Source organism: Zalophus californianus, chromosome 5 (assembly GCF_009762305.2).
Source record: "Zalophus californianus isolate mZalCal1 chromosome 5, mZalCal1.pri.v2, whole genome shotgun sequence".
Taxonomy (NCBI): Eukaryota; Metazoa; Chordata; class Mammalia; order Carnivora; family Otariidae; genus Zalophus; species Zalophus californianus.
Genome location: NC_045599.1, coordinates 108,266,040 through 108,293,974, shown reverse-complemented (window position 1 = coordinate 108,293,974; position 27,935 = coordinate 108,266,040). Strand labels below are relative to the sequence as shown.

General features: G+C 38.4%; 1 protein-coding gene across 2 annotated transcripts; it reads left to right on the top strand.

Annotated features, from left to right (window-relative positions):
- Window positions 1–132: 132 nt before the first annotated feature.
- Window positions 133–26,110, top strand: MRPL22 (mitochondrial ribosomal protein L22). 2 transcript variants are annotated; one of them, XM_027606831.1, is made up of 7 exons: window positions 133–212; window positions 310–352; window positions 6,881–7,016; window positions 13,018–13,083; window positions 13,963–14,040; window positions 18,901–18,970; window positions 25,817–26,110. In XM_027606831.1, the coding sequence occupies exons 1-7, from the start codon at window positions 185–187 to the stop codon at window positions 26,026–26,028; spliced, it is 633 nt and encodes a 210-aa protein (XP_027462632.1). In that variant the 5' UTR covers window positions 133–184; the 3' UTR covers window positions 26,029–26,110. The 2 variants fall into 2 exon arrangements, with proteins under 2 accessions (XP_027462632.1, XP_027462633.1); XM_027606832.1 differs by lacking the exon at window positions 6,881–7,016 and having other exon boundaries at window positions 179–212.
- The last annotated feature ends 1,825 nt before the right edge of the window (window positions 26,111–27,935 follow it).

The window sequence follows — 27,935 nt, the reverse complement described above, 5'->3', positions numbered from 1 at the left end:
ATTCATTCCCAGGCAAGGCTGCCCGGATCACACCTAAAACGGAGGCGACGTGTTCGCGGTCTCCATGACAGCATCCCGGGTGTAAATACCGCTGGGTCTGCAGGGTGGGCAACCTGAGCATTGCGCATGCGCTTTGTTCAGACAGTGCGTGAACTCGGAGGCTTCCGTAGAGGGAGGGAGAAAGATGGCGGCGGCAGTACTGGAATGTGTGGGTACGAATGGGTAGGGTAGGGATTTCTTAGTGGTTTAGGCGCGGTAGAAGGGAGTGGAGGTGGTAGTCTGAATTGACCGCTTGTGTTAATGTTTCAGGTGCATTAAGGATGCAGAATCTGAGGGGGAAGCTGGCCTTAGGGTAAGTCTTTCGCTTCGGAGTTGCAGAGGGCTCAAGGCCTCCTTCCCAGTTTGTCAATTACTGAGGGCCTGTCGGCCGCCCTCAGCATTTAGGCTCTGGGGCTGGGGAAGCGAACGACAGCCAGTCTCTGCTTGGTCATTCCATCTTTCCGCCGCCGTATTACATAGCTCAGAGGGAATCAGGATAACCTGTTAGGGGACATTGTAAATCTCTTCTCTAAATAATCTCTGAACATGGTTGCACTCTCCCAACCGTGTTTCGTTCATAGGCTTCGGAGACAGATGAGTTGGGTGTGAATCCCCTTTTTTTAAACTGTATGATTTTGGAAAAGTTATTTGTTTTCTAAGTTTTAGTACTTACGTATGCTAGGAGAGTAATATTAGTACCTATGTCATAGTATTTTTATGAGGATTAGATGAGGTAGTGCATATGAAGTGTTTAGTATAGTGCATGGCATATAACAATCCCACCCTAAATTCTAGCTGCGTTACTGTTTTTATCACTATAAATTGTTACTGAGTTCTCATTATATTTAGCTCTGTTTCCAGTTCTTCGGTCAAGGGACCGAAGAGGTGGGCTAAAGAAGAAAATAGGAGGCACTGCCCCTTAGGATTTGTCTATACTTTGCTTTTTTTTAGATTATCTCTTATTATTCCATCCTAGCTATGCTAATTTACTTACTTCATCTGAATATGCTGTCATTTATTTGCTTCTTGGCTTTCATACTGTGCCTTCACTTCCTGTCTATAATATGAGTTCTAATTATTTAAACCCTGTTCAGGTATTTCTTATTTAGATTTCTCAGATCTCACTGAAAAGGAAAGAAATTAATCTCTCCTTTTAGCATGTGTGTCTCAAACAGTGGCTTCATGTTATGTGTCTGTGCTCTCTACTAGCTTGTATACCCTGGATGGGTGGGGACAGTTCTTATTTCTCTTTATAGTTCCAAGTTAGGGTCTTGCACAAAGTGAATATTTTGTTAATGTTTGTTGACTTAAATTGTCCTGTCCTGATTTATACTTGGAAGCTCTGAGCAAGGAACTTAAGCAGTTTGTCTTCAGTTTTTTCTTCTATGTAATGATGTAATTACATAGTAATACAGGATTTATTATTATTTATTAAATATTTATTTATATTATTAAGTAATACTGTATTTTGCTGGATAATCCCTAAGGCTCTTTTGAAGTTATATAATTTTATGAATCCCCATTCTGGACTTACTTTCTTTTTTTTTTAAAGATTTATTTATTTATTTTAGAGAGGGGTGGGAGGGGCAGAGGGAGAGGGAGAGTGAATCCCAAGCAGACTGCCCATGGAGCACGGAGCCTGAGGTGGGGCTCCATCTCAGGACCCTGAGATCATGACCTGAGCCGAAATCAAGAGTCATACACTTCACTGACTGAGCCACCCAGACTTCCCGAAAATCTGGCTTATTAACTATCCACATGTGTATGACATTGATAACAAGAACCTTTTGGAACAGAGAAGTCACGCTTCTTAGTCTGCAAAAGCTCTTGCCCCCCCCCCCCCGCTTTTTTTTTCTGTCACTTTAGCTAATAGTGACTTTCAGCTAGGGGCAGTTTTGCCCCCACCCACTACCTCCATGCTCCTGAGACATTTGGCAATGTCTGGAGACATTTTTGGTTGTCACAGCTCAGGCAGGGGGTGCTACTGACATTTAGTGGCTGGAGGTGAGGAATTCTACTAAACATCCTACAAGACGCAGGACAGTCCCCACAACAAAGAATGATCTGGCCCAAAATGTCAATATTGCAGATGTTGAGAAACTTCTGAGTTTATCATGGTCCAAAGTTGCTGGAATTTCATTTTTTGTTTGTTTTTTGTTTGTTTGTTTGTTTGCTAAACTCTTGTTTCCTTGTTTGATTGTCCTTGACTTTCACAAAATGAAATTATATTGAGTTATGACAATATACGTATCACTTTAGTCCTTTATTTTAGATTCTAATTGAGGCAAGATGGAGGATGTTCTTTTATTCAGTCTCAAGTGTGGGATTAACTTAATGTAACAAGTAAATTGGGAACAAAGAATTTTTTACCTTGATGTATATAACAACATGATATTCTCATGTTGAGCCAGAGGCCAGTATTATCTTCACTTGGGATTTGGGTATACCTTGTACTAAAGCTCAAAATGAACTTTGAGCAATAAATAGGAAGTATTATTGCTCAAATTGTGACTTTTTTTTTTAAAAGATTTTATTTATTTGAGACAGTGAGAGAGCATGCAAGTACGAGCTGGGGGTAGTGGCAGGCAGAGGGAGAAGCAGACTCCCCACTGAGCAGGAAGCCTAATGTGGGACTGGATCCCAGGACCCTGGGATCATGACCCGAGCCGAAAGCAGACGCTTAAGCGACTGAGCCACCTGGGCGCCCCTTAAATTGTGACTTTAGAAACTCAGATACTGTTTATCTGAACTCTTAGTCCTAAAATTTACTTTGTATCTGCTACTTTTCAATGTCTAATGGCTATGGGAAGAATTTGAAAAGTGATACTTAAACTGAATCCTTAAGTAGTGGTAGATGGAAGACACAAGAGTAACAGGAGTAAGGAAGTTCATATGCTAGTTTCAGTATACCACCTACTTTCCGTTTGGGCTCTGGCAGTCTCACCATAATGTGGGCACCTGTGTATCTGTTATGTGTACAAACATTTTGGAGAGTTGTTTCAGGCCTACCTTCCTTCATCCACTCTACAGAGGTCTAGTGAAGCTAAAAGGACTTGAGCTTCCCAATAAATGAAAGGATATAATAAATATCAGTAATGATACTTGACTTTCAAAATGATAAAAGTTGACCCTGGATGCCTTTCATTTTTTTAAAAGATTTTAACTAGTTTTGATTCTTTAGAATGCTAACAGTGAATTAGAGTGCTAGGCAGACTTAAAATTTAATATTTGTTGGAAAAAAATTTTATAGAAGGAAATGGATTCCAGCAGTAACTCAGGTTCTCATTTAATTCCACTAATTTCCTTTTCTTGACTTTTCTCTAGTGAGTCTTCACAGTATTTCTTACATAAAAAGGTCTGAAAAGTTGTTTCAAATTATGTAGTTAAGTTTTGAATTAAAGATTTTCAATTTACTTTATGATTGCTTCATTTTCTGCTTCAATGTGGTGTTATTCCAACAGTTGACCAGGAGAGGGCGGATAAGAACTTTTGATTTAATACACTCCTGAATTAAGTGCTCTGTTTGGAATAATATTTTAATTTAATTTGATTACAGTTGTTTAGTATTTGCTTGATAATTCATTTTATGAGCCATTTGAGCCCTGAAAGTATTGTAGGTATTCAGACATCTTTGTCATTATTTATTCATAATTTATTAATAATTAATTTATTAAGCACCATATTTAATTCATTGAATGTGTATTGATTTGAGTATAAGACACTGTGCTTGGGCACCTGGGTGGCTCAGTCGTTAAGCGTCTGCCTTTGGCTCGGGTCATGATCCCAGGGTCCTGGGATCCAGCCCCGCATCGGGCTCCCTGCTCCGCGGGAAGCCTGCTTCTCCCTCTCCCACTCCCCCTGCTTGTGTTCCCTCTCTCGCTGTGTCTCTCTCTGTCAAATGAATAAAATCTTAAAAAAAAAAAGACACTGTGCTAGATATGATGGATACAGAAGGCACAGGCCTCACCCTCAAGCATTCTTTCAGACTGGTTGGTATAACAGTGGTTTCATTGAAGAAGAATTAAATAGAAGCCAAGGGATTTGTGTTTCTGTAATCCTGTGTCAACAATGAGATTCAAGATAGAATTAAGGTTCAGAGAGCCCCTAGAGATAATGTACTCAATTCCTCTTTCAATAAAAAACTGGAGGCCCAGAGAGTTGATAAGCTTAGTGTACCCCTGAATTACAGCAGCATAGAAGCAAACGATCATGATTAGAAACATGAAAAGAAGGTTTGAAATTGTGTAATATAAAGTTTACAGTTCATAATGTTCAGTTTTTTGGAGAACAGGAGAGATGAACTGTTCAGAGGGCCTGATTTAAAATTAGTACTAGCCATCAGTGTTTATCATGTGCTAGGCACTCTAGGGTATGGTACATTAATTATTTATCCACCACTGACAGAATAAAGTTGGTATTCTTTTCATTCTAGAAGTAATAACATAAATTTTATTGAGCCCTTTTAAGTGTCAGGTTAAGTATTTTACTTAAAGTATTTGAGTTCCTTAAGAAGCCTATGAGGTAATTATGGTTTTTATTCCATTTACCAATGAGAAAACTGAGCTCTGGAAAGTTATGTGACTTCCTCAAGGTCATTTACCTCGTATTAGAGTTAAGATTTAAACTCAGGTTTACTTGACCCCACAGTCTCTGCTCTCATCCCATGGCTTATCGTTGTTTTTTTGTTAAGAAGTTCTGCCCTCTAACATCATGTGTCTTAGTCTTGTGCTTTTCAGTTAAAACAGTGGAACCTAAATGTGGATGGCAAAGTTTTTGTCAAGTATTTTGATGGTACTGATCTTAATATCAGGATGTAAAATGGTGAACTTGAGGTAGAGTAGGAGAAATTTACTTTGTATCTGCTTCAAATGAGCCAGTAAGAGAATAGATTTTTAAAATTCTCTAGTCTGGGGGAGTCTGGGTGGCACTGCTGCCCGCTCAGCGGGGTGTTTGCTTCAGGATTCTCTCTCTCTCCCTCTGCTCCTCCCCCTGCTCATGCTTGCTTGCCTTCTCCCTCTTAAATAAATAAATCTTAAAAAAAAATTCTTTAGTCTGAATGTTTTAAAAACTAAAAACAAAGGCCTTGCTAAGTGTATTATCCAGTTGCATAAACTCTGTGAAAATCTGCCAATTTACAACAACTTTGAATATTTAAGTCTGGGTTAAATATTTACTCAGTATCCATGTGCCAGATATTTTTTTTTTTTAAGATTTTATTTATTTATTTGACAGAGAGAGACACAGCGAGAGAGGGAACACAAGCAGGGGCAGTGGGAGAGGGAGAAGCAGGCTTTCCGTGGAGCAGGGAGCCCGATGCGGGGCTCGATGCCAGGACCCTGGGATCATGACCCGAGCCGAAGGCAGACACTTAACCGACTGAGCCACCCAGGCGCTCCTCCATGTGCCAGATACTGTCCTTAGTGCTAGATTACAGAGGATGGTATACTTCCCTTCAGAATGCTCAAAAGCACGTTTACTACAGGAACTCATTCTTATACAGCCACCTTACAGTACCATAGTTCCAACTCACTGCTGCATGGCTGGTAAGAACAGAATATGAAGATAGTGGAGAGAATGGTTGTCTGGGAGAAGGGATCACGTGATGCCTTGCATTGAGGTGACAATTGAGCTGAAGCTTAAAACAGGATAAGCATTTCATTCGGGAGATGATGATTGAGGAAAAAACAATATAATCAAAAGTATAAAGTTATGAAAGTATGTGGTTTGTTCAGAGAACAAGGAATGTTTGTGTGGCCAGGCCATAAGGTGAATGAGCCGAGATGGCCAGGTTGGGGTTAGATTATAAAAGGCCTTCTGTGTCTTCTTAGGAATTTAGACTCTATATTCTGCACAGCAGGGAAACACTAAGTTTATGTGTTATTTGGATGTACCCAGACATACAACAGTAGATAATATGATGAACCCTCATCAACTTATCACCCAGCTTCAACTCATGGCCAATCTTATTTTATCTATGACCCCTACTCTCTCCCATCATATTTTGAAACAAATCCCAGATACCATATTATTTAATTCATAAATATTTCACTATATATCTCACTAAAAAGTATCAAATACCCAGTTAATGTTCAAATTTGCAATGGTTAAATAACTTGTACTTTTAAAATTTTAATAACACATTGAAATTGATATTTCTTTGAAGTCTCTTAATCAGTTGGTTCGTTATTCAGCTCTTTCTTTTTTCCCTTGTAGTTTATTTGTTGAAGAAAGCGGGCTGTTTGTCTTGTAGAATTTGTACAGCTTGGATTTTGCTGAGTACATCCCCCTCATATTGTTTAACAGGTTCTCCTGTCTTTCTATTTCCTGTATTGAATCTAGAAGCTCCATTAATTCAGGTTTGTTTTTTGCAGAAAGACTACTTCATGGATGGTGGGTAGTGATGTCTTTCCTCAGGAGGCATGTAATGCCAGGTTTATCTTTTAATTTCTTAGGGATTACAAAATATTGTGATTTGTCCTGGCTACTCCACAAAATTGAGAAATTCCACAGGTTAGGTCAGGGATCCATTGTATTTTCTTTAACTCTGTTTTAGGACTGAGCTGGCTTATATTAAAGAGTCAGTATTTTTTGGTCAGTCAGAGCAAGAGATCTTGAGTTAATATCTGTTTATTATTTGACTTAATGCTGGTTATCAACTTTTTACTCCTACCTTTCAGTGAACTAGCTCTTTATGGTATTTTATGTAAAATTGTTCTCTGTTAATTAACATCTAGACTGTTTCCACTTGTGATCCTTAAAGAGTTTTGGTCAAAATGGAGCTGATGTGATTCAGGAGATTAGTAAACTCTGGAAAAGATTCTAAGTGTCTTTTGTTTTACAGGCTACTTTCATATCATAATGTTTTACCCCAATCACATATCCACACAAGTGGGTCTCTGGACATTTCTCGAAGATGGGAAAAGAAGAATAAAATTGTTTATCCTCCACAATTGCCTGGAGAACCTCGGAGACCAGCAGTAAGTTTGTGGGTAGAAATAATCTCTTGGGGCGCCTGGGTGGCTCAGTTGGTTGAGAGTCCAGCTCTTGGTTTCGGCTCAGGTCGTGATCTCGTGGTTGTGGGATTGAGTCCTGCCTTGGCTCTGAGCTCGGTGCAGAGTCTGCTTCAGGTTCTTTCTCCCTCCTCCTCGACCCCTTCCCCTCTGCTTCTCCCTCTCGAGCACACGCCCTCTCTCTCTAAAATAAATAAAGTCTTTTTTTAAAAAAAGGAATTATCTCTTAATTTTGATAAAGAGCTCTTAATCTTATGTGGCTAGCATTGATTTATTGTTCCATGTGAAGAAAGGGAAAAAGTATTCCACAATTTGTGTGATCATTAGACTGTTACAGAGGATGTTCTAGATTTATCTTCTTGGTAGTTTTAAAAGATTGTCTGTTTTACTTATTTGTTTGCCTTGACTTAACCTTCTCTTTGGGGGCCTTGACTCTAAAACTAAGCTAATAGCTTGAGACACACTGACAGTTTTTTTTTTTTTTTTTAATTTGTGGGGTTTTTTTTTTTTTTTTTTTATTTGACAGAGAGAGAGAGACAGCAAGAGAGGGAACACAAGCAGGGGGAAGGGGAGAGAGAGAAGCAGGCTCCCCGCTGAGCAAGGAGCCCAACATGGGGCTTGATCCCAGGACACTGGGATCATGACCTGAGCCGAAGGCAGACGCTCAATGACTGAGCCACCCAGGTGCCCCCTTACTGACAGATTTTTGACTCTTAAGAGGCTTGCTAATGCATTCTTGGCAGTGGAGCATGAGCAGTTGGCAAGGAGGACTTAAACCATTGACCGTGTTTAAATCATGTTTGGGGGTGCTTGGGTGGCTCATTCGGTTAAGCACCTGCCTTCAGCTCAGGTCATGATCCCGGAGTCCTGGGATCGAGCCCTGCATCATGCTTCCTGCCCAGCGGGGAGCCTGCATCTCCCTCTGCCCCCTACTCTTGCTCTCTGTCTCAAATAAATAAATAAAATCTTTAAAAAAAAATAAATCATATGTTTGGTTTTCCAACATCTTAAATTTGAACATAGACACACTTTGATTGATTTTTTTTTTTTTTTTTTTTTTGTAATTCACAAACCTTTGAACTAAGGTTTGAATTTAATCATTGGATTCCTTTCAGAGATACCAAGTTTTATCTCAGCTGCTTGGAATTCTTTTACCCTCTCCAAACTGCTTGTGAGTGCTCTAGTCTGAGATACAAGACTAATTTCCAGCTTAATGTGAATTTGCTGTGGAATACATAGGTATCTGTTAAAGAGCTTAAACAAGTAATGATAGCATAAAAAGATGGAAACGTGAATCCTTAAGAAAATAAATTGTGCTTAGAAATAGAATTAATTATTAATTAATAACTATTTTTAATACATTAAAGTGGTGTTAATTATAAATCATTCACTTCAGAAAACATCTTTTAAAAGTCTTTGGGTTTTAAGGCTACTGGATAATGTATATCATCTCAGTAATGTCATTTGCATAGTTTTTACATGAATTTGACAGCTTGCCTTTCATTAGTAAGGATTTCATTAGTAGGGTTTTTTCATTAGGATTCAATTGGTAAGTATTGGTCTGAGTTAGTAGAGTTTTATGTTTTCTTTTTTTTCTATTCAGGGGAGTTAATTTATTGATTTAAAGAGCTCCCACCTCATTGGAGAATAAGGGGGAAAAGAGACGCTAATAGTTTAAACAAATAACTTTCTTTCATATTTTATTTTGTCATCAGAACTTAAAAGTTAGATTTGTGACAGAATCTGAGCTATTAAGTATTGACTCCTTTTATAATTAACCAAAATTTAGGAAAAATTGCATATTTGTACAAATATCATAAATAAAATATTTCCTATTATTAATGAGCTTTCTTCTTGAGTTCTTTGAACTTAGATATTAATTGAGAAAGAAATCATAACATTTGTCAGGTCCAGAATCTAAAAGCAAAATTTTGTATTTTATAGTACTAGTCTTTTTGTATATTAAACTAAATGCACTTCAGGATATATCCCAAGCAGCAAAATTCAGGTAGTTAACAGTAGATTACAGATTTTGTTTGAGTGAGTAATCCTTTTGGGAACAAATTATGACTTTTAGAAAATACTTTAACATTGTCTGACTTTAAATAGTGTTTGATAAATTGACATTGGTGCATCATTTATACCTGTTATGATTGAAATATTAATGCCCTTCATTAAATACATAGCTTAATAATGGAATAGTGTGCACACCTAGCCACATAGTTCTTATAATGTCATTATGTGCTGTGTGACCTTGTACTTGCCAATCTGCTAACTGCAAACATTTTAAAAATTAGTTTTATCCCTGATTTAAAAGGGGGTCAAACAGAGGCACCTGAGTGGCTCAGTCAAACATCCAACTCTTGTTTTTGGCTCAGGTCATGATCTCAGGGTGGTGAGATTGAGCCTCGTGGTGGGCTCTGTGCTCAGAGGGGCATCTGCTTAAGATTCTCTCCCTCGGGATGCCTGGGTGGCTCAGTTGTTAAGCGTCTGCCTTCGGCTCAGGTCATGATCCCAAGGTCCTGGGATCAAGCCCCACATCGGGCTCCCAGCTCAGCAGGAAGCCTGCTTCTCCCTCTCCCACTCCCCCTGCTTGTGTTCCCTCTCTTGCTGTCTCTCTCTCTCTGCCAAATAAATAAATAATCTTAAAAAAAAAAAAGATTCTTTCCTTCTGCCCCTCCTGATTTGTGCTCTCTCTCTCTCTTCCTCTCTGTCTGTCTCAAATGAATAAATAAAATCTTAGAAGAAAATAAAAAGAGGTCAGATAATATTTTCCATTCTAACTCATTCTGATCCTCAGCATTGGAATATGCAGTTAAATAATAGTGAATCAGGGGTGCCTGGGTGGCTCAGTTGGGTAAGCATCTGCCTTCGGCTCAGGTCTTGATCCCAGGGTCCTGGGATTGAGCCCTGCATCAGGCTCCCTGTTTGTCGGGGGGCCTGCTTCTCCCTGCTTACGTTCTTTCTCTCTTTCTCTCTCAAATAAATAAATAAAATCTTTAAAAAAATAATAGTGGATCAGTAGTGAGTAAATCCTATAGCAGTAAGTTAAAATTAATGTCACCAATTTGGGCATGTTTTAGGCCACTCCTATTACTTTAAGATTATTTTCCTAATTTAGCTAGCACCAATTTCCAAACAATATAGATTCCCTTGTAGACTTTATCTTACCTGTGGCTTCATCATGGTGAAGAAAATGAGCCAGAGAGAAATTAAATGGCTTTCTTCATAATAGTCAGCCCTTGTTAATTTGGGCTTGGGTTTACTTTTGCAATATCTATGAAGAAAGCTATGTTAAATAAACTAAAAATATAGTGAGACTGTATCAAAACTAAACAACCCTTTCAACAGGAGGCATGTTTTTAATTTATGGAATGATGTACCGATAATGTCATACTTACAAGTCATTGTGTAGATCCCATAAGGCCCTAGTTTGGACTCTTATTTGGTGACACTGTTTTTTTGAGAGAGAGAGAGAGTGTGTGTGGGGGTGGGGAGGGTGGGGGAGGAAGGGGCAGAGAGAGAGGGAGAGAGAATCTCAAGCAGGCTCCATGCCCAGTGCAGAGCCCCATGTGGTGCTCAATCTCAAGATCCGGAGGTCATGACGTGAGCTGAAATCAAGAGTCGGATGCTTAACTGACTAATGACACTGAGTGTCATTAAGTGACACTTTTTTTTTTAATCATTTGAGTTATTATATGCATTTTAAAATAAATTAGTTTCTTTAAAAGTTCATAGTTCAGACATTTCATAATTTAGACTTACTTTTACTTCATTTGAATTACTACTTTGCACATTATATCCTAACTTAACTTTATCTAATTTACTGTGTAGCTTGGTTAATAGTGACATTAAACTGGACCTCCTGTCCTCCAACTTTGCCACTTTATCTATTTGCTATGATAGGTTTGTCTGGTTTATCTTTAGAAAATGCCTTTAGACATTGCACCTGCCTAAAGGAAATGTTGAGCTTTTTCGTTTTAAAAGAGCATGATTGAATAACTTTCTTCTTTTTTTGGTAAATACTTGATTCCTTTTTTTCCCCATCCTCCTGCCAGGAGTACAGTATCTTTTTTACAAAATTTGAAGATAATCATATATAGTTCAGGTTTGGAAATAGCCCACCATGGGAAACCAAGAATTGAAGGATTTCTGTATAAAAGATTTTATTGAGTGTATTAATTTTTGCAGATGAATATTATCAGTCATGACAGTTCTTCTTTCCTCTCCAGTGCTCCCCTGGACACTATTGCTGAAAACGTAATTAGGCTGTTGCTACAGTTTTCAGCCTGTCAGCTTCTATTGCAACTGAAATGAAATCTGCTACATATTAAAAGATGGCCACTTGAGAAAACTCTGTTGTTTCTAAGGCATTTGAAAATTTCCAACAGGAGTCAGAATGTTAGAAAGTTCTGAGGTCTCCTTGTTATTGTTTGCCTTGACAAATGTTTTCTAATTTTTTTTTTTTAAAGATTTTATTTATTTGAGAGAAAGAGACACAGCTAGAGAGGGAACACAAGCAGGGGGAGTGGAAGAGGGAGAAGCAGGCTTCCTACAGAGCAGGAAGCCCGACGCGGGGCTTGATCCCAGGACTCTGGGATCATGACCTGGGCTGAAGGCACTGGGATCATGACCTGGGCTGAAGGCAGACGCTTAATGACTGAGCCACCCCAATGTCTTCTGATTGTTTTAAAGGGGCAATATAGGTGTAGTAGTGGAAGGAACGTGGGTTTGATAGTCATAGGGGAACTTAAAAGATACACTTGCCAGACATTGTGTTAGACACTTCATATCACTTCATATACTTCCTGTATGGCACTTTGACTTCCAGCTTTGTCTCTCACAAACTTTGTGGTCTTAGATAAGTCATTTGATTTTTCTGATTTTTTTTTTCTGGTTTTTACTTTGTGAAAGGATTATTATTATTTTTTTAAAATTTAAATTCAGTTAGCCAACGTATAGTACATCATTAGTTTTTGATAAAATGTTCAGTGAAAGGATTTTTTTTTAAAGATGTATTTATTTATTTGAGAGAGAGAGAGAGAGAGTGACTGGGGCAGGGAGGGGCAGGAAGAGAGAGAATCTCAAGCACTGTGCACTGAGCGTGGAGCCCGACACGGAACTCCATCCCACAACCCTGAGATATGACCTGAGCTGAAACCAAGTCTGATGCTTAACCAACTGAGCCACTCAGGTGCCCCTGTAAAAGGATCATAAAGTGTTTTCTCTCCCAACTCGTACAGTTAGATCAAATGAAATAGTGGGCTTGGAATGTACTTTGTCAACTGTAAATTGTATAATCGATGATTGATTAAAAAAATTAAATGGGATATACTTACTACTCTAAATAGAAGATAATAAAAACTGACATTTACTAGGATCTTACTAGGTGCTAGGCACTGCAAAATGCTTTTTTTACATAGATTTTTTTAATACTTACTATATTTTTATGTGTTTGGTACTATTACCTTCATTTCAAAAAAGAGGAAACTTAGGCAGAGAGGTTAAAGAGGTGGGTTCTGTAGCTAGTAGATGGTAGAATTAGAATTCAGACCCAGGCAGTCTGATCTAGGACCTGCTTGTGCTCTTGACCAAACACCTAGAATGTCCTGTGAAACCAGTTATTTTGTCTCATTCACCATATTCTCTTATTTTCCCCACCAATAGGAAACTTTTTTTTTGTACCTTTTCTTTTGTTCTTTTATCCAGCTAAATGTTTTCATTTAGATCTTTTACTATTCCTCTGGATAGAAATGTTGCAAATATTGGCACAAAGTAGCCATTTTGTACTGTCTATCACTGCCTTAATGATCTTTTTAATATAGTGAGACTTTGGAAAACTACAACATAGAGTTTTTACTTCTTGTGGCAGCATTTTCATTAGGCATAAAAAGTTAAAAGTTTTATTGACAGTGTATGTTACTGTTATTTTGATAAATTTGCTAACTTTTTTTTTCCCATTTGTAAGGAAATCTACCATTGTCGAAGGCAAATAAAATACAGCAAAGATAAGATGTGGTATTTGGCAAAATTGGTAAGCTAAAATGACATTACCATTTAATACTTAGGAAAAGAAGTTGTGACTTTTCCCCCAGGATTTGAAAAATCGAAAAAATTTGTCCTGATTTCTCCAAAAAGTGAGGAATATAATTACATGTTAAGACAGTTGATAGGTAATCCACAAATGATTGCTCAGAGATGAGTGATTTTGCTTAATTTTTACTTTCTTCTGAGAAACTGAATCATGTTGGATACATAGATATTCAGAACAAAGGCGTCAGGAATTTGTACCCTGAAAGATTCCAGGAAGCAAGCTTATTTATCTTAAAAGTTGATTCAGCCTATTTCAAAACCATTGCTTTTTAAGATTTTTCCTGGGAAGCAAGCTTATTTATCTTAAAAGTTGATTCAGCCTATTTCAAAACCTTGAAAAAAACTTAAGATTTTTCCTGGGAGAATGAAATTTATCTATCAGAGAAGACAAAGCCCCAGATAAATATAATACATTTATCCTGCAGAAGAAGATGCCTTTCACGCCCAGTGTGGTGCTCGCCACCCTGTGATTTCTGTTATGTCTGCTCTCTCAATATTACTAAAACATTTATAATCTAGGTTTTATGGTTAAAATATTTGAGTTTGATTTTGACTTAAAGAGGGTGGCACCCTTCTCAAACTTGTTTTCTTCTTCTCTGCCTACATTTAGTTAGCTATTTTTATTTTTAATTTTTTTAAATCCCACCCCCCCCAGTTATATTAACTAGTTATATGTCAATTGAGATATAATTGACATATAGCTAGGTAACTATTTTTAGAACTTGTTTGTATTATGTAAGGCTTTTATTTTTCATTGCAAAGGGAACATTGACTTTGTAAACTAATTTATCTTGTCTTGTCTGTTACCCTTTAATTCTAGATACGAGGAATGTCCATTGACCAGGCTTTGGCTCAACTGGAATTCAGTGACAAAAAGGGAGCCCAAATAATTAAAGAGGTAAACTAAGATTTGTGGGGAGGGAGTGCATAGCTGTCTTGCTGTGTTAGTAAGCTTAGCCTAAATCCTGAATTCCCTGGTGTAAATGCATAATTCATATAATACAGATTCAGGGCACTTGGTTTTATTAATGTCCTTATACCTTAGGAATGTTGTATGCCTTAAATATATCTTTTTTCCGGAGATGCTTTTATTTGCGCCAGACATTTATTCATTTTTTACTGTCTATGTGATAAATCTTTGTTTTAGTGATTTGGGATTTGATAGATTTTTTTAGAACATTTTTTTTTTGTCAATTCCATAACTGAGAGCTTATGACATTTTAACTAATTGGGTGGAAGGAGCACTTGCTGGGACTCAGGAGACTTAGAGTCTACTCTTTTCTGTGACAGGTTCTATTGTGATGATGGGCAAAACACTTAACCTGTCTGGTTCCATTTTTCTTATTTGTCAACTGGGTAGAATTGGATTAAATGATTTCTAAAGACCCTTCCAGCTATGAAAGTAGCTGAATCACTATGTACAAATGTGCTAATGGTATTTGTGCTGACTCATTGTAGGCACATGGTGTTTGTTGGTTTGTTTGTTTTGTTTTTTTTGAGGTTTATCAATCATTAATTTTTTCAAAGAACCAGTTCGTGGTTTCTTTGATCTATTTTTTTTTTTTTTAGTTTCTATATCATTTATTTCTGCTCTAATCTTTATTATTTCCTTCCTTCTGTTGGCTTTAGTCATTGTTTGTTGTTCTTTTTCTAGCTCCTTTAGGTGTAGGTTAGGTTGTTTGAGATTTTTCTTGCTTCTTGAGGTAGGCCTATATTGCTATATACTTTTCTATTAGGACCGCTTTTGCTGCATCCCAAAGGTTTTGGACTGTTGTATTTTCATTTTCATTTCTTTCCCTGTATTTTTTAAATTTTTTCTTTGATTTCCTGATTGACCCATTCATTGTTTAGTAGCATATTGTTTAACCTCCATGTGTTTGTGGTCTCCAAATTTTTTCTTGTGGTTGACTTCTAGTTTCACAATGTTTGTCTTTAGAAAAGGTGCATGGTATGATTTCAGTCTTTTTGTATTTGTTGAGCCCTGTTTTGTGACCTAAGATACAATCTATTCTGGAGAATGTTTCATGTGCACTTGAAAAGAATGTGTATTCTGCTGCTTTAAGATGGAATCTTCTGAATATATCTGTTAAGTCTATCTGTTCTAGTGTGTCATTCAAAACTGTTGTTCCCTTGTTGATTTTCTGTTTAAATGATCTGTCCATTGGTGTAAGAGGGGTGTTAAACTCCCCTACTATTATTGTATTATTGTCCATTAGTTCCTTTATGTTTGTTATTAACTGTTTTGTGTATTTGAGTGCTCCCATGTTCGGTGCATAAATATTTACAATTGTTATATCTTCTTGTTGGATTGTCCCCTATATGATTATATAATGCCCTTCTTTGTCTGTTTTTACAGTCTTTGTTTTAAAGTCCAATTTGTCTGATATAAGTATTGCTACTCTGGCTTTCTTTTGAAATTCATTTGTGTAATAAATGTTTCTCAACTTCTCACTTTCAACTGCAGATATTTTTAAGACTAAAATGGGTCTCTTTGTAGGCAGCATATAGATGGGTCTTTTTTCTTTTTTTATCCATTCTGACACCCTATGTCTTTGATTGGAGTGTTTAGTCCATTTACATTCAAAGTAATAATTTATTCTTTTAAAGTAATTATTGATATATATTGACTGCCATTTTATTACTTGTTTTGTTGATGTTTCTGGAGATTTTCTCTGATCCTTTCTTTTCTTTGTCACTTCTGATCTCTCCTTTGCACTCGAAGAGTCCCCTTTAATATTTCTTGCAGAGCTGGTTTAGTGGTCACGAACTCCTTTAGTTTTTGTTTGGGAAACTCTTTATCTCTCCTTCTATTCTAAATGATAGTCTTGCTGGATAGGGTATTCTTGGCTACAGATTTTTCTTATGCAGCACATTGAATAGATCACGTTGTTCCTGTCTGGCTTGCCAAGTTTCTGTTGAGAAATCTCCGGCTAGCCTTATGGGTTTTCCCTTGTAGGTTAAGGACTTCTTTTGTCTCGCTGCTTTTGAGATATTTTTACTTTATCACTGTATTTTGTAAATTTAATTACAATATGTGTTTGTGTTGGCCTTCTTTTGTTGATTTTGATGGGAAGTTTTCTGTGCCTCCTGGATCTGGATGTCTGTTTCCTCCCCCAGATTAGGGAGGTTTTCTGCTATTGTTTCTTGAAGTAAATTTTCTTCCCCCTCTTCTCACTCTTCTTCTGGGACTCCTATAATACGAATGTTGTTATGTTTGATGGAGTCACTGAGTTCCCTAAGTTGGTTCTCGTGTTCCATAATTCTTCTTTTTCTCTTTTGTTCAGGTTCATTATTTTCCATTGTTTTGTCTTCTAGGTCACTAATTCATTTCTCTGCTTTTTCCAGCCTGCTATTCATTGCATCAAGCCTGTTTCCAATCTCCTTTATTGCATTCTTCATCTCTCACTTTTTTTTTTTTAACTCTTATCTCTATGCTAAGGGTCTCAGTGAAGTCTTCCATTCTTTTCTCAAGTGCAGTGAGTGTCCTTTTGATCATTGCTTTAAATTCTTCATCAGGCATGTTACTTATATCAGTTTCACTTAGATCTCTGGCCATGGCATTATTTTGTTCTTTCATTTGAAATAAATTCCTCCATCTTGGCATTCTAAGTCTCTGGCTTCTTCTCTGTGTTAGAAAAGCGAGTTACTGAAAGTAATGACCTTATGAAGAAGAGATGAAACCCAGGGCCTGGTGCTTCAGGGAGTGTATTTGGTGTGTGCTTTGTACATTCTGCTGTTGTGTTCTGGTGGTTCTATCCTTTGGGTCATCTGCAGAGGCTGTCCTTGCCTATTGTGGGCAGTGTTTGGTCCCTGGCCTGAATGTGGCAAATTTTAACTAGATGTGCTCTGATCTGCTTGTGAAATGAGACCTGTCACCACCTCCACTGGAACTAAGGCCCTGTAAAACTCTCTGGTCAGGAGATATGGTGTAGGTAGGGGTTTGTGCTGGTCTTCTGGGAGGGGCCTGCTACACCGGGTCTGAGGCAGGCTTGACTGAGAGGGGCAGTCCCACCAGAGCACAGGGGGTTGGAGTTTGGTGGAAGCAAATTAGGCAGTCAATGTTGGTGCTGAGCTGCTTCCCTCAGCTGGCTCTGAGTTTATGCTGAGGGGTGGGGGGGGTGAAATGACACTACCCAGCTTCTTTGTTCCTAGAGATCTCTGTGATCGCTGCCTCTCAGGGATGTGCTCTGAGAAGAGTGAATGATTTCCCCACCGTGTGTCCCAGGTGCTCTTCAGATCACTGTTTCCATGATGTCTTCCCCTGGGTTGTTTGCCTGCCTTCTCTCCAGGAGTAGTACAGTACCCTGGGGGGTCTCTTCCCAGCCAAGCCTGATGACCATTAAAACTCCAGGCTTTAAGCCCCACTGTCTGTAAGAACTCACGAAATTCAGCCCCTCTTGTTTTCCATGCCACTGGCTATGGTGCATTCCCCTGTGGGCTCCTCTCTCACCCTTATTTGTGACGATGGCTCCCTCCCCCCTGTTGCACCTGCAGTCCATTTCTCCCCTAAACCACGTCCCTGCACTTCCTGCCTTCCTCAATGTGGATACATGGTGTTCTTTCAAAATGCTGGGTTGAGGACATCTGGGGATATCAGCAGTATTTTCTCCATTTCAGTTAGTTCTCAGTTAAAGCGAGATTTTTTTAGTTTAGTAGTTCAGCAGTTGAGATTGATGGGTTCAGACTTCAAGAGGTTCCACTGTAATGCCTATATTTAATTTAGTTCAGAATGTAATGACTAAGTATCTTTTGTGTACTCAGTTTTTTTTTTTAAGATTTTTATTTTTCGACAGAGAGAGAGACAGTGAGAGAGGGAGCACAAGCAGGGGGAGTGGGAGAGGGAGAAGCAGGCTCCTGGCCAAGCAGGGAGCCCAATGTGGGGCTTGATCCCAGGACCCTGGGATCATGACCTGAGCCGAAGGCAGACGCTTAATGACTGAGCCACCCAGGCACCCTGTGTACTCAGTTTTGTACTGTATTCTTTATCTTTAAATGAGTGAAAGATCTAGGTTTTGATTTTTTTAAAAAAAGATTTATTTATTAGAGAGAGAGCTTGCGTACATGAGCGAGCAGGGGGAGTGGCAGAGGGAGAAAGAGAGAGAGAGAGAATCCCAAGCAGACTCTGTGCTGAACACAGAGCCTGACGGAGGGCTTGATCTCACAACCCTGAGATCATGACCTGAGCCGAAATCAAGAGTTGATGCCTAACCGACTGAGCCACCCAGGCAACCCACAGTTTCGTTATTTTTAAGAAGTGTGTTCTGGAGCAGGTTAACTTAATTCAAAATATCTACAGAGTATAAATTTAATAATTCTTAAAATTTTTAGGTATGATTTTCTCTACTTGTTTGATGTTGTTTAATGGTTATTTTGGATCCAAAGTTTAAGAATTTTCATAAGATTTAGCTCTTAAGCTTCTTGAACTTTTTGACAATCTCTGTCTCAAAGGCATAATGCTTATCACCAAGGGTACTGCTGCCAGTACTGCTGTTTCCTCCTTTCCAACTCATACATTCCATTGTACACTTAGCAGGATGGACTGTGTTGCCTGCGTTTGCAGTTCTTATCTGAGGAAGGAAAGCTCAGTGTATCCCTTCTCCTTAGTACTGCTATCATTTAATATTCTCTTTTTAAAATTGGCTATAAAACAGAGGCATATGATTAGCAGTCATATTACAGAGATAACAAGAAGTGAGAAATTTAATTCCATTTTAGTTCAGGGTCAGCCATATCAATGCCTGTCTTTTCTTTGTTTAAGATTCTCTTAGAAGCACAAGATATGGCAGTGAGAGACCACAATGTGGAATTCAGATCCAATTTATATATAGGTAAGATGTTTGATATTCTTTGCATTGGAAAATGTCTTCCGATAGTGATGCCGAGTTCATTATCTAACAATAGTCTTTGATATTTAACTACTTAGGACTGCGTTTGCCAAAGAAGATTGCTGGTAATAGCTTATTCTTCTGCCTTCAGCATGCTAATGTTAGTCTGTTATAAATGGTAATAACCTCACTGCTTTATTGTTACCTGTTCTGTAATGCGAGTGAGATCATGAAACCTATTGCCAACAATTACTTAATAATAGGTACAAGATGATGGTTCATGGAGTGGTCCTTTAATCATGATAAAACTGAGAAGGAACAGAACTGATTTTTTAAAAAATCTTTGTCAACCTGAAGGAGGTAAATAAAGAATCACAGGTGGACCTTAAAAAATCTTTATTTATAATGGACTGAATCAGGTGCCTAATCCATAAAGGTGTCCTGTAATTTAACGTTCCAATTACCAGAACGGAAAATCTGTTGAGTTGTAAAAGCCAAGGCTCAGATGACCCAGATGTGTTTGTTTCCCTTTGTTATTACATTCTGAAGCATTATCTCAGGTTTTGTATGCTTGTTCCATATCAAATTAAATTAATGTAAGTGAAAATGCTTTGGGAAACATGATGCACCATACAAATGTGAGGGATTTTTTTGTCGCTTCATACAGGTCTTTTTCTAGAAAGAAATCAATGCTTATTACAAAGCCCCCTTCCCCCGCTCCACACCACAGTGAAGTGGAGTGCTGGGTGGAGTTGCTGTTTTCCTTCTCACTTCAGCAGCAGTTACTCCTAACCTCAGCAATTTTGTAATCAAACAAAGATGTTGATGTTGAAGCAAAATTTTCTCAATCTGCCAAACCTTTGTATAAGAAGAACTGAAGATATTTTAAATTCAAGATATGGGGTACTGCTTCTCTCCAAATAGGGAAAAAAGGTTGAATCATTATGGGAGAAATTAGTTGTGCCTTACGATTTTTTAACTATTAGAGTGAAAACAAATCATCTAAATTCTACTTTGTCACATTACTTCCACCCTCCTGGAGATACTTATTCTGGTTAAGTTAAAATCCTACCTCAGCTCACCTGGAATTGGTGCTGGCAACCACACCTACTCCTGAAATTCAAATGAGTTATGATTTTCAATTGAAATATCTTATTTTAAAGCTGAATCTTGTGTAACTGATTATATTCTGCTACGTGCATAGATGCAGAGAGAGATCAAAATGGCATCTCAGAAGATGCAGGGCCATCGTAGTTACTCACTCATAAGCTTTTTCTTCTGAGAGCAGCACGAATAAATAATGCAGGGAGGGCCCAGAATCATTGGAAGAGATGAAATGGATGAAGAGCAAGACCATTTGCTTAAAACCTCTTGGTGACCTTTCCTGCTTATGACTGGATATCAAATCCAATTTAATTAATTTTATTCATTTTCATAGGAATATGGCCTTCTTAGCTGACAGACAAAACTTTTTAATGGAATTCAGATACAAATGAAATAGAATTTGTTTTTAAATCCTTTTCAGTAATTTTAGTAAATGAGAAAGGTTGAGGAACTTAATCTTATCTTCCCAAATGAAGGAGCAAAGTCCAGTGTTGCCATTAAGCAAAAATAAACTTAACCAATCCTACATGAATGGGCTTTTAATTCATCGGTCTCCTTGTACACATTTCTGCTGAAAAATCTCTACTGACCTGCACCCTTTTTTCATTCAGTTTTATCTAAAAATCTCTTCTCTTGAGTAGGGCTGATAAATTTGGATTTGTCTTATGATTTTAAAAATTCATTTGCTAAGTATTTTGCTGCTGAATTCTTTTATGAAGGTAAAAGAGAGGAGTACCCTCAGGAAGATGAAGTATCTTACCATGACATGTCAGACCTTTTGTCCCTGGATTTGCCAAACTTCCCTCATAAGAGTCATATGAGGTTCTTAGTAAAAAAATACAGATTCCCAGGACCCACTGCAGACCCGCTGGGCCTGATACCTCAGGGGAAAGGCCTGGAGAGCTATTTGTTTAATTAATATCCCAGTGATTCTTACCTATAAAATATGGGAAACTGATTTTTCTCATTGTATTCTTGGAAAAGGCCTACATATTTCATTCCATAGATAATTGTCTTTCAGAGTTTTGAAAGACTAGTCACTTGTTGGCTACGATTTCATCCCAGCAATGGCTCCTCAGTCTCTTGACATAAATAAGTATAGGCATTTTAAGGCAAGTGCTTTTTTCGTAGCATATGTTCTCTTTATATGGTAATTCCTTCAAATGCCTGTCATCAGTCTAAAGCCAATACGTGGTGTTGCATGACCACAGATTTTTGAAAATTCATTTCCTTTTCAAACTTACCGTGATGACTAATGGTACTGTGAATAGACCTTAACAAGTGGACATGGACTAATAAAATGTCACTGCTTAGTGATTCATGGGATCTAAAGTGATTCACTTTAGGGAAAGTGATTGACTTTGTAAATCAGTCTTCTGGGCTAAGAGTGATGAAGGGGGAAGAGGGTTTCCAATTTTAAAATGTCAAGATTTACATTTACCTAAATACTAGTAAATAGGAAATATTGACAATATTTTAAATATTCTTGATACCTGTTAGGCATCATCTTTAGATGAGCATCATCTTGGGCATAATCTTTAGGCTGTTCCCATTTTTGAGATGTCTTAATGTTTTTTCTCTGATTCAAAAGTATTTGAGTATCTTCCACGTGCATACTGTGCACACAGTTAGGTGATGGTATATCTTATTAAAGCAGTTTAAAACATTTAGCACATGTAGTTTTGTTCTTTGACAGTAGTGATCCTTTGGAAGGATACATAAATTGTGTTTCTGAGTTGGAACAAACCATATACGTTATTAGTACTGTATGTACTTGGAAAACTTTGAATTTTTATTTTAGAATTTGAGCAAATTTACCAGATAGCTATATTGAAAAAATGGTATTAATTAGCAGAGGTTGTATTTCAAAATCATTTCTATTCCTTATTGAACATGATCTTTAGGAGTAATACAAAAGACATGAGTTTGGTTGAGGAAGTGACTTTTACAGATTAAACATGAACACTTATACAGGATAGCATATGGTTTGAGACCAGAAAGAATAATATAGGTAAATAGTAGAGTAGAGCAGAGGAGGTCAGTATTGGTTAGAAAAGTCATGGTAATTTTCTAGAAAAATTTAGCTTTTGAAGATAGGGGTTTGGGTATCCAAAGAGTATCCCGGAAGAAAGAAGATTCTCAGAGTGGAGTAACCACGTGAGCTAAGGCACATAGGTTGAAATGAGCAGTAATTGTGTGGTCCAGTGAGTAGAATAATTGAAGGAAGCAGAGGGTTGACCTTGAGTAAATAAAACTGAAAGGTGGATTGGGCCTAGATCCAGAGGGCTGAACATGGTGGGCTGTGGAATTTGGTTCACACGATAGTAGAGAGGAACCACAGAAAGTCTTGGGATAAAAAATTCATGTTATTAAGGCAGTGTTTTAAGACTATTAACTATAAAGCAACGGTTTTGAAATTGTGCCTTGGGGCCTCCAGGGGTGGGGCATAGGGCAAAAGAGGGGTTCCTTGATATCTGGGTCACTGGAGCCCAGGATGGATGGAGCCCAGCACCCCGCAGGAACTCAGAAATATTTGGTGAGTGAATGAATGGCACAGTTTTGGATCTCTCCCTACTTGTGTTTCAGTTAGAACAGAGCCACAGGACAGTAGGCTTCTATTTATTGTTTCATTTTCATTGAAATGGTTCTATATAAAAGCAGTTAAAATCCCTAACATACAGAATTAGTAAAAGAGGCTGGAGGAGGGGAGACCAGAAACCAATTTGGAATCTATACTCCTCTAAGTCCTAATTTCATTCAGACCTCACAGTGGCTGTGTTGCATATTCCCATTACATTGTATTAAAGAATCCTGGTGTTTCAGAAGAATTGATGCTTTTGTTCTGACATAAAAAATGTGGCATTATGTACTACAAGATAGGCAGATGGTATTTTATGGCTTTAGGATGAAATCATGACTGGCAATTAGTAGATATTGATGTTTGCTCTTACGTATTTGGGGGAGATGGAAAATGGTAGTTAACACAGACCCTGATAGGCTGATCATTGTGCTTGGATAGGTTATGTAGTACTGCATAGTTAGCTAGTTCAGATACTGTTTTCACTGGAGTAGTGTTCCTTTTCCTCAAAGTATTCTGGAAATGGCTGCTCAAGTTGAGTAGAGTCATAATTCTGGATAGAAGCAGCCATCATGTTTGTAAAATGCCTTTTAGAGGATTTCTACACTTTTCTAGTGACATTGTGCTTATTTGTAGCTTTCCTCCTGACAGGTGGATCCAGAGGAACTAGTGGTACTTCATTCTAAAGTGATTTGTGTAATCTGGCTTTCTCTTTGGAAATCCTCAAACACATTTCTTTAGCGACCAGTGATGAAGTTGGTATAAGGACAGTAGTTCTTTCTTATCTCACGGAGGCCCTAGGCAGTTTTTTTAATCACTTTCATTCTTAGCTTTGTCTCTGGCCAAGCTAAGATGTTTCTGCTGAAACCCATTTCATGGAGGACTGTAGTGAGAGGGTTGTCAAATGTATACTTTGACATAGTCCCTGCATTTATAAGTTTGTGTCACAGTAAGAATGTAAGAATGGTGAATATTGAAGTAGATTAATTTGATATGTCTTCTGTAGGTTTTGGCTTATTAAAAGGCTTATTAAATTAACTCAAGGAGTAACTGACTGGAGCACCTGGGTGGCTCAGTCGGTTAAGGGTCTGCCTTCAGCTCAGGTCATGATCCCAGTGTCCTGGGATCGAGCCCCAGGTCGGGCTCCCTGCTTAGCGAGGAGCCTGCTTTTCCCTCTCCCTCTGCTGTTCCCCCTGCTTGTGCTCTCTCTCTCTCTGTCAACTAAACAAATAAAATCTTTTTTTTTAAAAAAGGAGAAACTGACTAAATTCAGAAAATAGTAGAAGGTGGTTTAACACTCCTCTTATTTACTGTGGGTGAAAACCGGTGAACAGATTTCTTCTTAACTAGTATTTGAAAAATTTCTTTAAACTTACAAGGTCAGATGTTGACATGCAGAATTGGGGAGGGGAGATGAGGGAGCAGTTGTGATGTGGGAGTTCCTAAAATTGGCCACAGATGAGAATTACTGGGGGAAGGGGATTGGTGTTTGTTCAGAATGTAATTTCCAAGGCCCACCCCAAATACAGTAAATTAGAATCTCCAGAGATGGGCTCTCAGCATCTGCATTTAAAATATGTTCCGTAGGTTAGTCTGTTGTAGCCAGAGGACCAGCATTTGGGAACCTTTGGTTCCAGGAGCTTCTTACCACAGTTGGAGTGAAATAAAAGCTCTTTATCTCAGCCTTTAGGGCTCTCCGTAACCTTGCCTTCACCACTGATCTCCTTCCCTTGTTTGTACCACTCTTTGCTTTGTTTCCTGTGTTTCAGCAGGCTGGTGTTTTTTTCTGTTTCTAAAACAAGGCAGCCCTCCAGTGAGAGTGGCTAAAATTAACAGCTCAGGAAACAACATGTTGGTGAGGATGTGGAGAAAGGGGAACCCTTTTACACTGCTGGTGGGAATGCAAACTAGTGCATACACTCTGCAAAACAGTATGGAGGTTCCTCAAAAAGTTAAAGCTAGAACTACCCTATGAACCAGCAACTGAACTACTAGGGATTTATCCGAAGAACACAGAAATAGGGATTCGAAGGGGCACCTGCACCCCAGTGTTTATAGCAGCAATGCCGACAGTAGTCAAAGTATGGAAAGAGCCCAGATTTCCATCAACAGATAAATGGATAAAGAAAATGTGGTATATATATATATATACACATATATATATGTGTGTGTATACATATATATACAGTGGCATTTTATTCAGCCCTCAAAAAAATGAAATCATTTGCAACGACATGGATGAAACTAGAGGGTATTGTGCTAAGCAAAATAAGTCAGTCAGAGAAAGACAAATACATGATTTCAGTCATATGTGGAATTTAAGAAACAAAACAGATGAACATAGAGGAAGGGAAGGAAAAATAAAATAAGACGAAAACAGAGAGGGAGACAAGCCATGAAAGACTCTTAACTATAGGGAACAAACTGAGGGTTGCTGGAGGGGAGGTAGGTGGGGGGAAGGAGGAACTGGGTGATGGGCATTAAGGAGGGCACTTGAAGTAATGAGCACTGGGTGGTATATGTAAATGATGAATCACTAAATTCTACCCCTGAAACTAACAATACACTATAAGTTAATTGAATTGAATTTAAATAAAAAATAAACCAAGCACATTCCCACCTTTGGTCTTTGCACTTGCTTTTCTCTCTGCCTGGAATACCATGCCCCTATATATTTGCATGGGTGATTCATTCTGGTCTTGGATTGAATGTCTCTTCCTCAGAGATGCCTGTTGATACCCTCCGGTCTGATGTTGCCCCCAGCACCCCATCAATCTCTCTCACGTCACTGTTTAATTCATTGTACTTGTCACTAACTGGAATGATCATGTTTATTTTCTGTCTCTCTCCTTTAGAATGTACACTGCATGGAGGCAGGATCCTTGCTAGTCTTTTTCACTCTTCTCTCTCCAACACCTAGAATAGAGGCTGGTCCTTAATAAGTACTCAAGAGACACTTGTTTTGAGATAAATCTGCTCTCACCAGCCAGTGAACTCATGTAGTTTTAGAATCTAGTCGAGGAAAGGACAGAAATTGCTCAGGTGATCAAGCTATAGTCTTTTTTTTTTTTTTTTTTTTTTTAATTTTAATTAAAAAAAAATTTTTTTTGAGCTATAGTCTTACGGATGTAGTCATTTTCTATAACTCTCTTTGTCTTCCTGTCTAGCTGAGTCGACCTCAGGGCGAGGCCAGTACCTGAAACGCATCCGATACCATGGCAGAGGTCGCTTTGGGATCATGGAGAAGGTTTTTTGCCATTATTTTGTGAAGTTGGTGGAAGGCCCCCCACCTCCACGTGAGGCACCGAAGACGGCAGTCACCCACGCCAAAGAGTATATTCAGGAGCTCCGCAACCGGACCATTATTCACACTCTGTGATAGGGGATTCAGATTCCACAGTGTATATATTTTGCCATTTATTTCTTAAAAACAAACAGAAATTAAAGACAAATGCTTTTTATGATTTGTCATTGAGTTATTGCAATACGAAGTATGATGCTCATTTTATATGAGTATTTATAAGGCTTTGCCCATTCCTTTTGAACCTCTGGGTATATTTATGCATTTGCAACTTGGAAGGGGAAATCAGCTTTAAACAAAGTATAATTCAGAAGGCTTATTTGAGTACCTTTGGCAGGGAATGTTAACTTTCCAACTGCAGGTGGCAGTTTAGATACCGGCCTTGAGTAGAATGTTACAGAATAAGAAAGGTTGTTCTTGTTTGGTTTTCTCTGGGGACCCGGGAGGAGGTCGTGGAGGTGAGCACAACTACATGTGTTCTAGGCCATTCTGTAATTCTGTTCCTGCTTTCACTCTTGCCATAGGCCACTGGGTGAGGCATTATATTTTCCTTTACTGCTTTAGCAGTAACTTGGAATTACAGAAGTTTATTAGATAAATTAATCTAGAACTCCAAGAACCCTTTAACTGAGAAAGTTTTCTTCTAGTTAAGTCAAGTCTGTTTTCATGCTCCTTCCAACAATGCTTTCTTTCTACTGCTTGAATATCTTGTTCTGGATTGATTAATTTTTCACAGTGAATTCAATTACTGAGAAGAATTGAACCAGTCCGAGCATTGCATTCTAAAATAAGGCAGTAGGTGGCACCCATTTACCTCTTATTAACAGAGAATTGTTAGTATTAGAGTGAGTGTTCAGCACTAGCTGGCTCTCATTGATAACGAGTGTTTTCACTGACAAGAAGCCCTTGGTCCACAGCCCTAGTCCAATGTTGCTCAAACTTAGGTATACAGAGGAAGAACCTGGGGTACTTGCTTGTTAATACAGACTTCTGGGTCTTGCCCCCACGATTCTGATTCACCAGGTCTTGTAAGGGGCGAGTTTCAGAAGTCTGGATTTTAAAAAAACGAGGACTTCTAGATGATTCTGTTTGTAGGGAACCACACTTGAGAATACTCCTCGAGTCTGAAGAATGAGGTTGGAGGGCCATGTTAAGATGGCATTAATGATAGCTACTATTTACTGGAACCTCATTATTTACCAAGCTCTGTGCTAGTATTTTACATAAGTCTTCACAATATCCTGCGAACCATAGGTGTTGTCACTTTATAAAGGAAGAAACTAAAGCACATAGAATTCAAATAACTATCTCAGTGTCACACAGTGTGTAAAAATATTGGAGCGATGATTGATTTAGAAACTAGTTTTCTAAAGTACCTGGTTCTGTATACCTAATGAATATACAGGTGGGTTTTTGTGCCTCTCCAGTTAACCTAATGCATGGGTGAAAAGGCAAAGGGCTCAGTGGAATAAGCCATTAGGGCTTAGGACAGATTCATTCTGGGTCCTAAGTTATGTGGCATGGATTCATGGAAATAACACTGGAGTGGTAAAAGGCTACCTTCATTCTCGTCCTGGCATACTCATTAACCAGGAAGAAGACTCTGGGCAGGTCCCTTCCCTCCCTGGCCTCTATTTTATTCATCTACAAAACAAGAGGTTAATTGTTTCTTGTAGACCACCTTCAGAATCACTCGAAGAGCTGGCTAAAAAAATGCAAATTCCTAGGCGCTACTGTCACACTAAGTGAATAAGAATCTGATGTGGACACTTGAACTTTTAGAAGTGCCCCAGTGATGTGCCTACTGGAGAATCACCGGTCCACAGAGGGTCTCTGTGCTTTCAGTGCAGATGTTCCATGATTCTTAGCCTGGGAGTTCTGAATTCCTCAGGCATAACTAAAACAAACCAGGTGGTGATGTGGACTCCATTAACTATTTTCAAAGAGTTAAGGGCAAAGGAAATGAAGGAAATTTGCTGTGATCT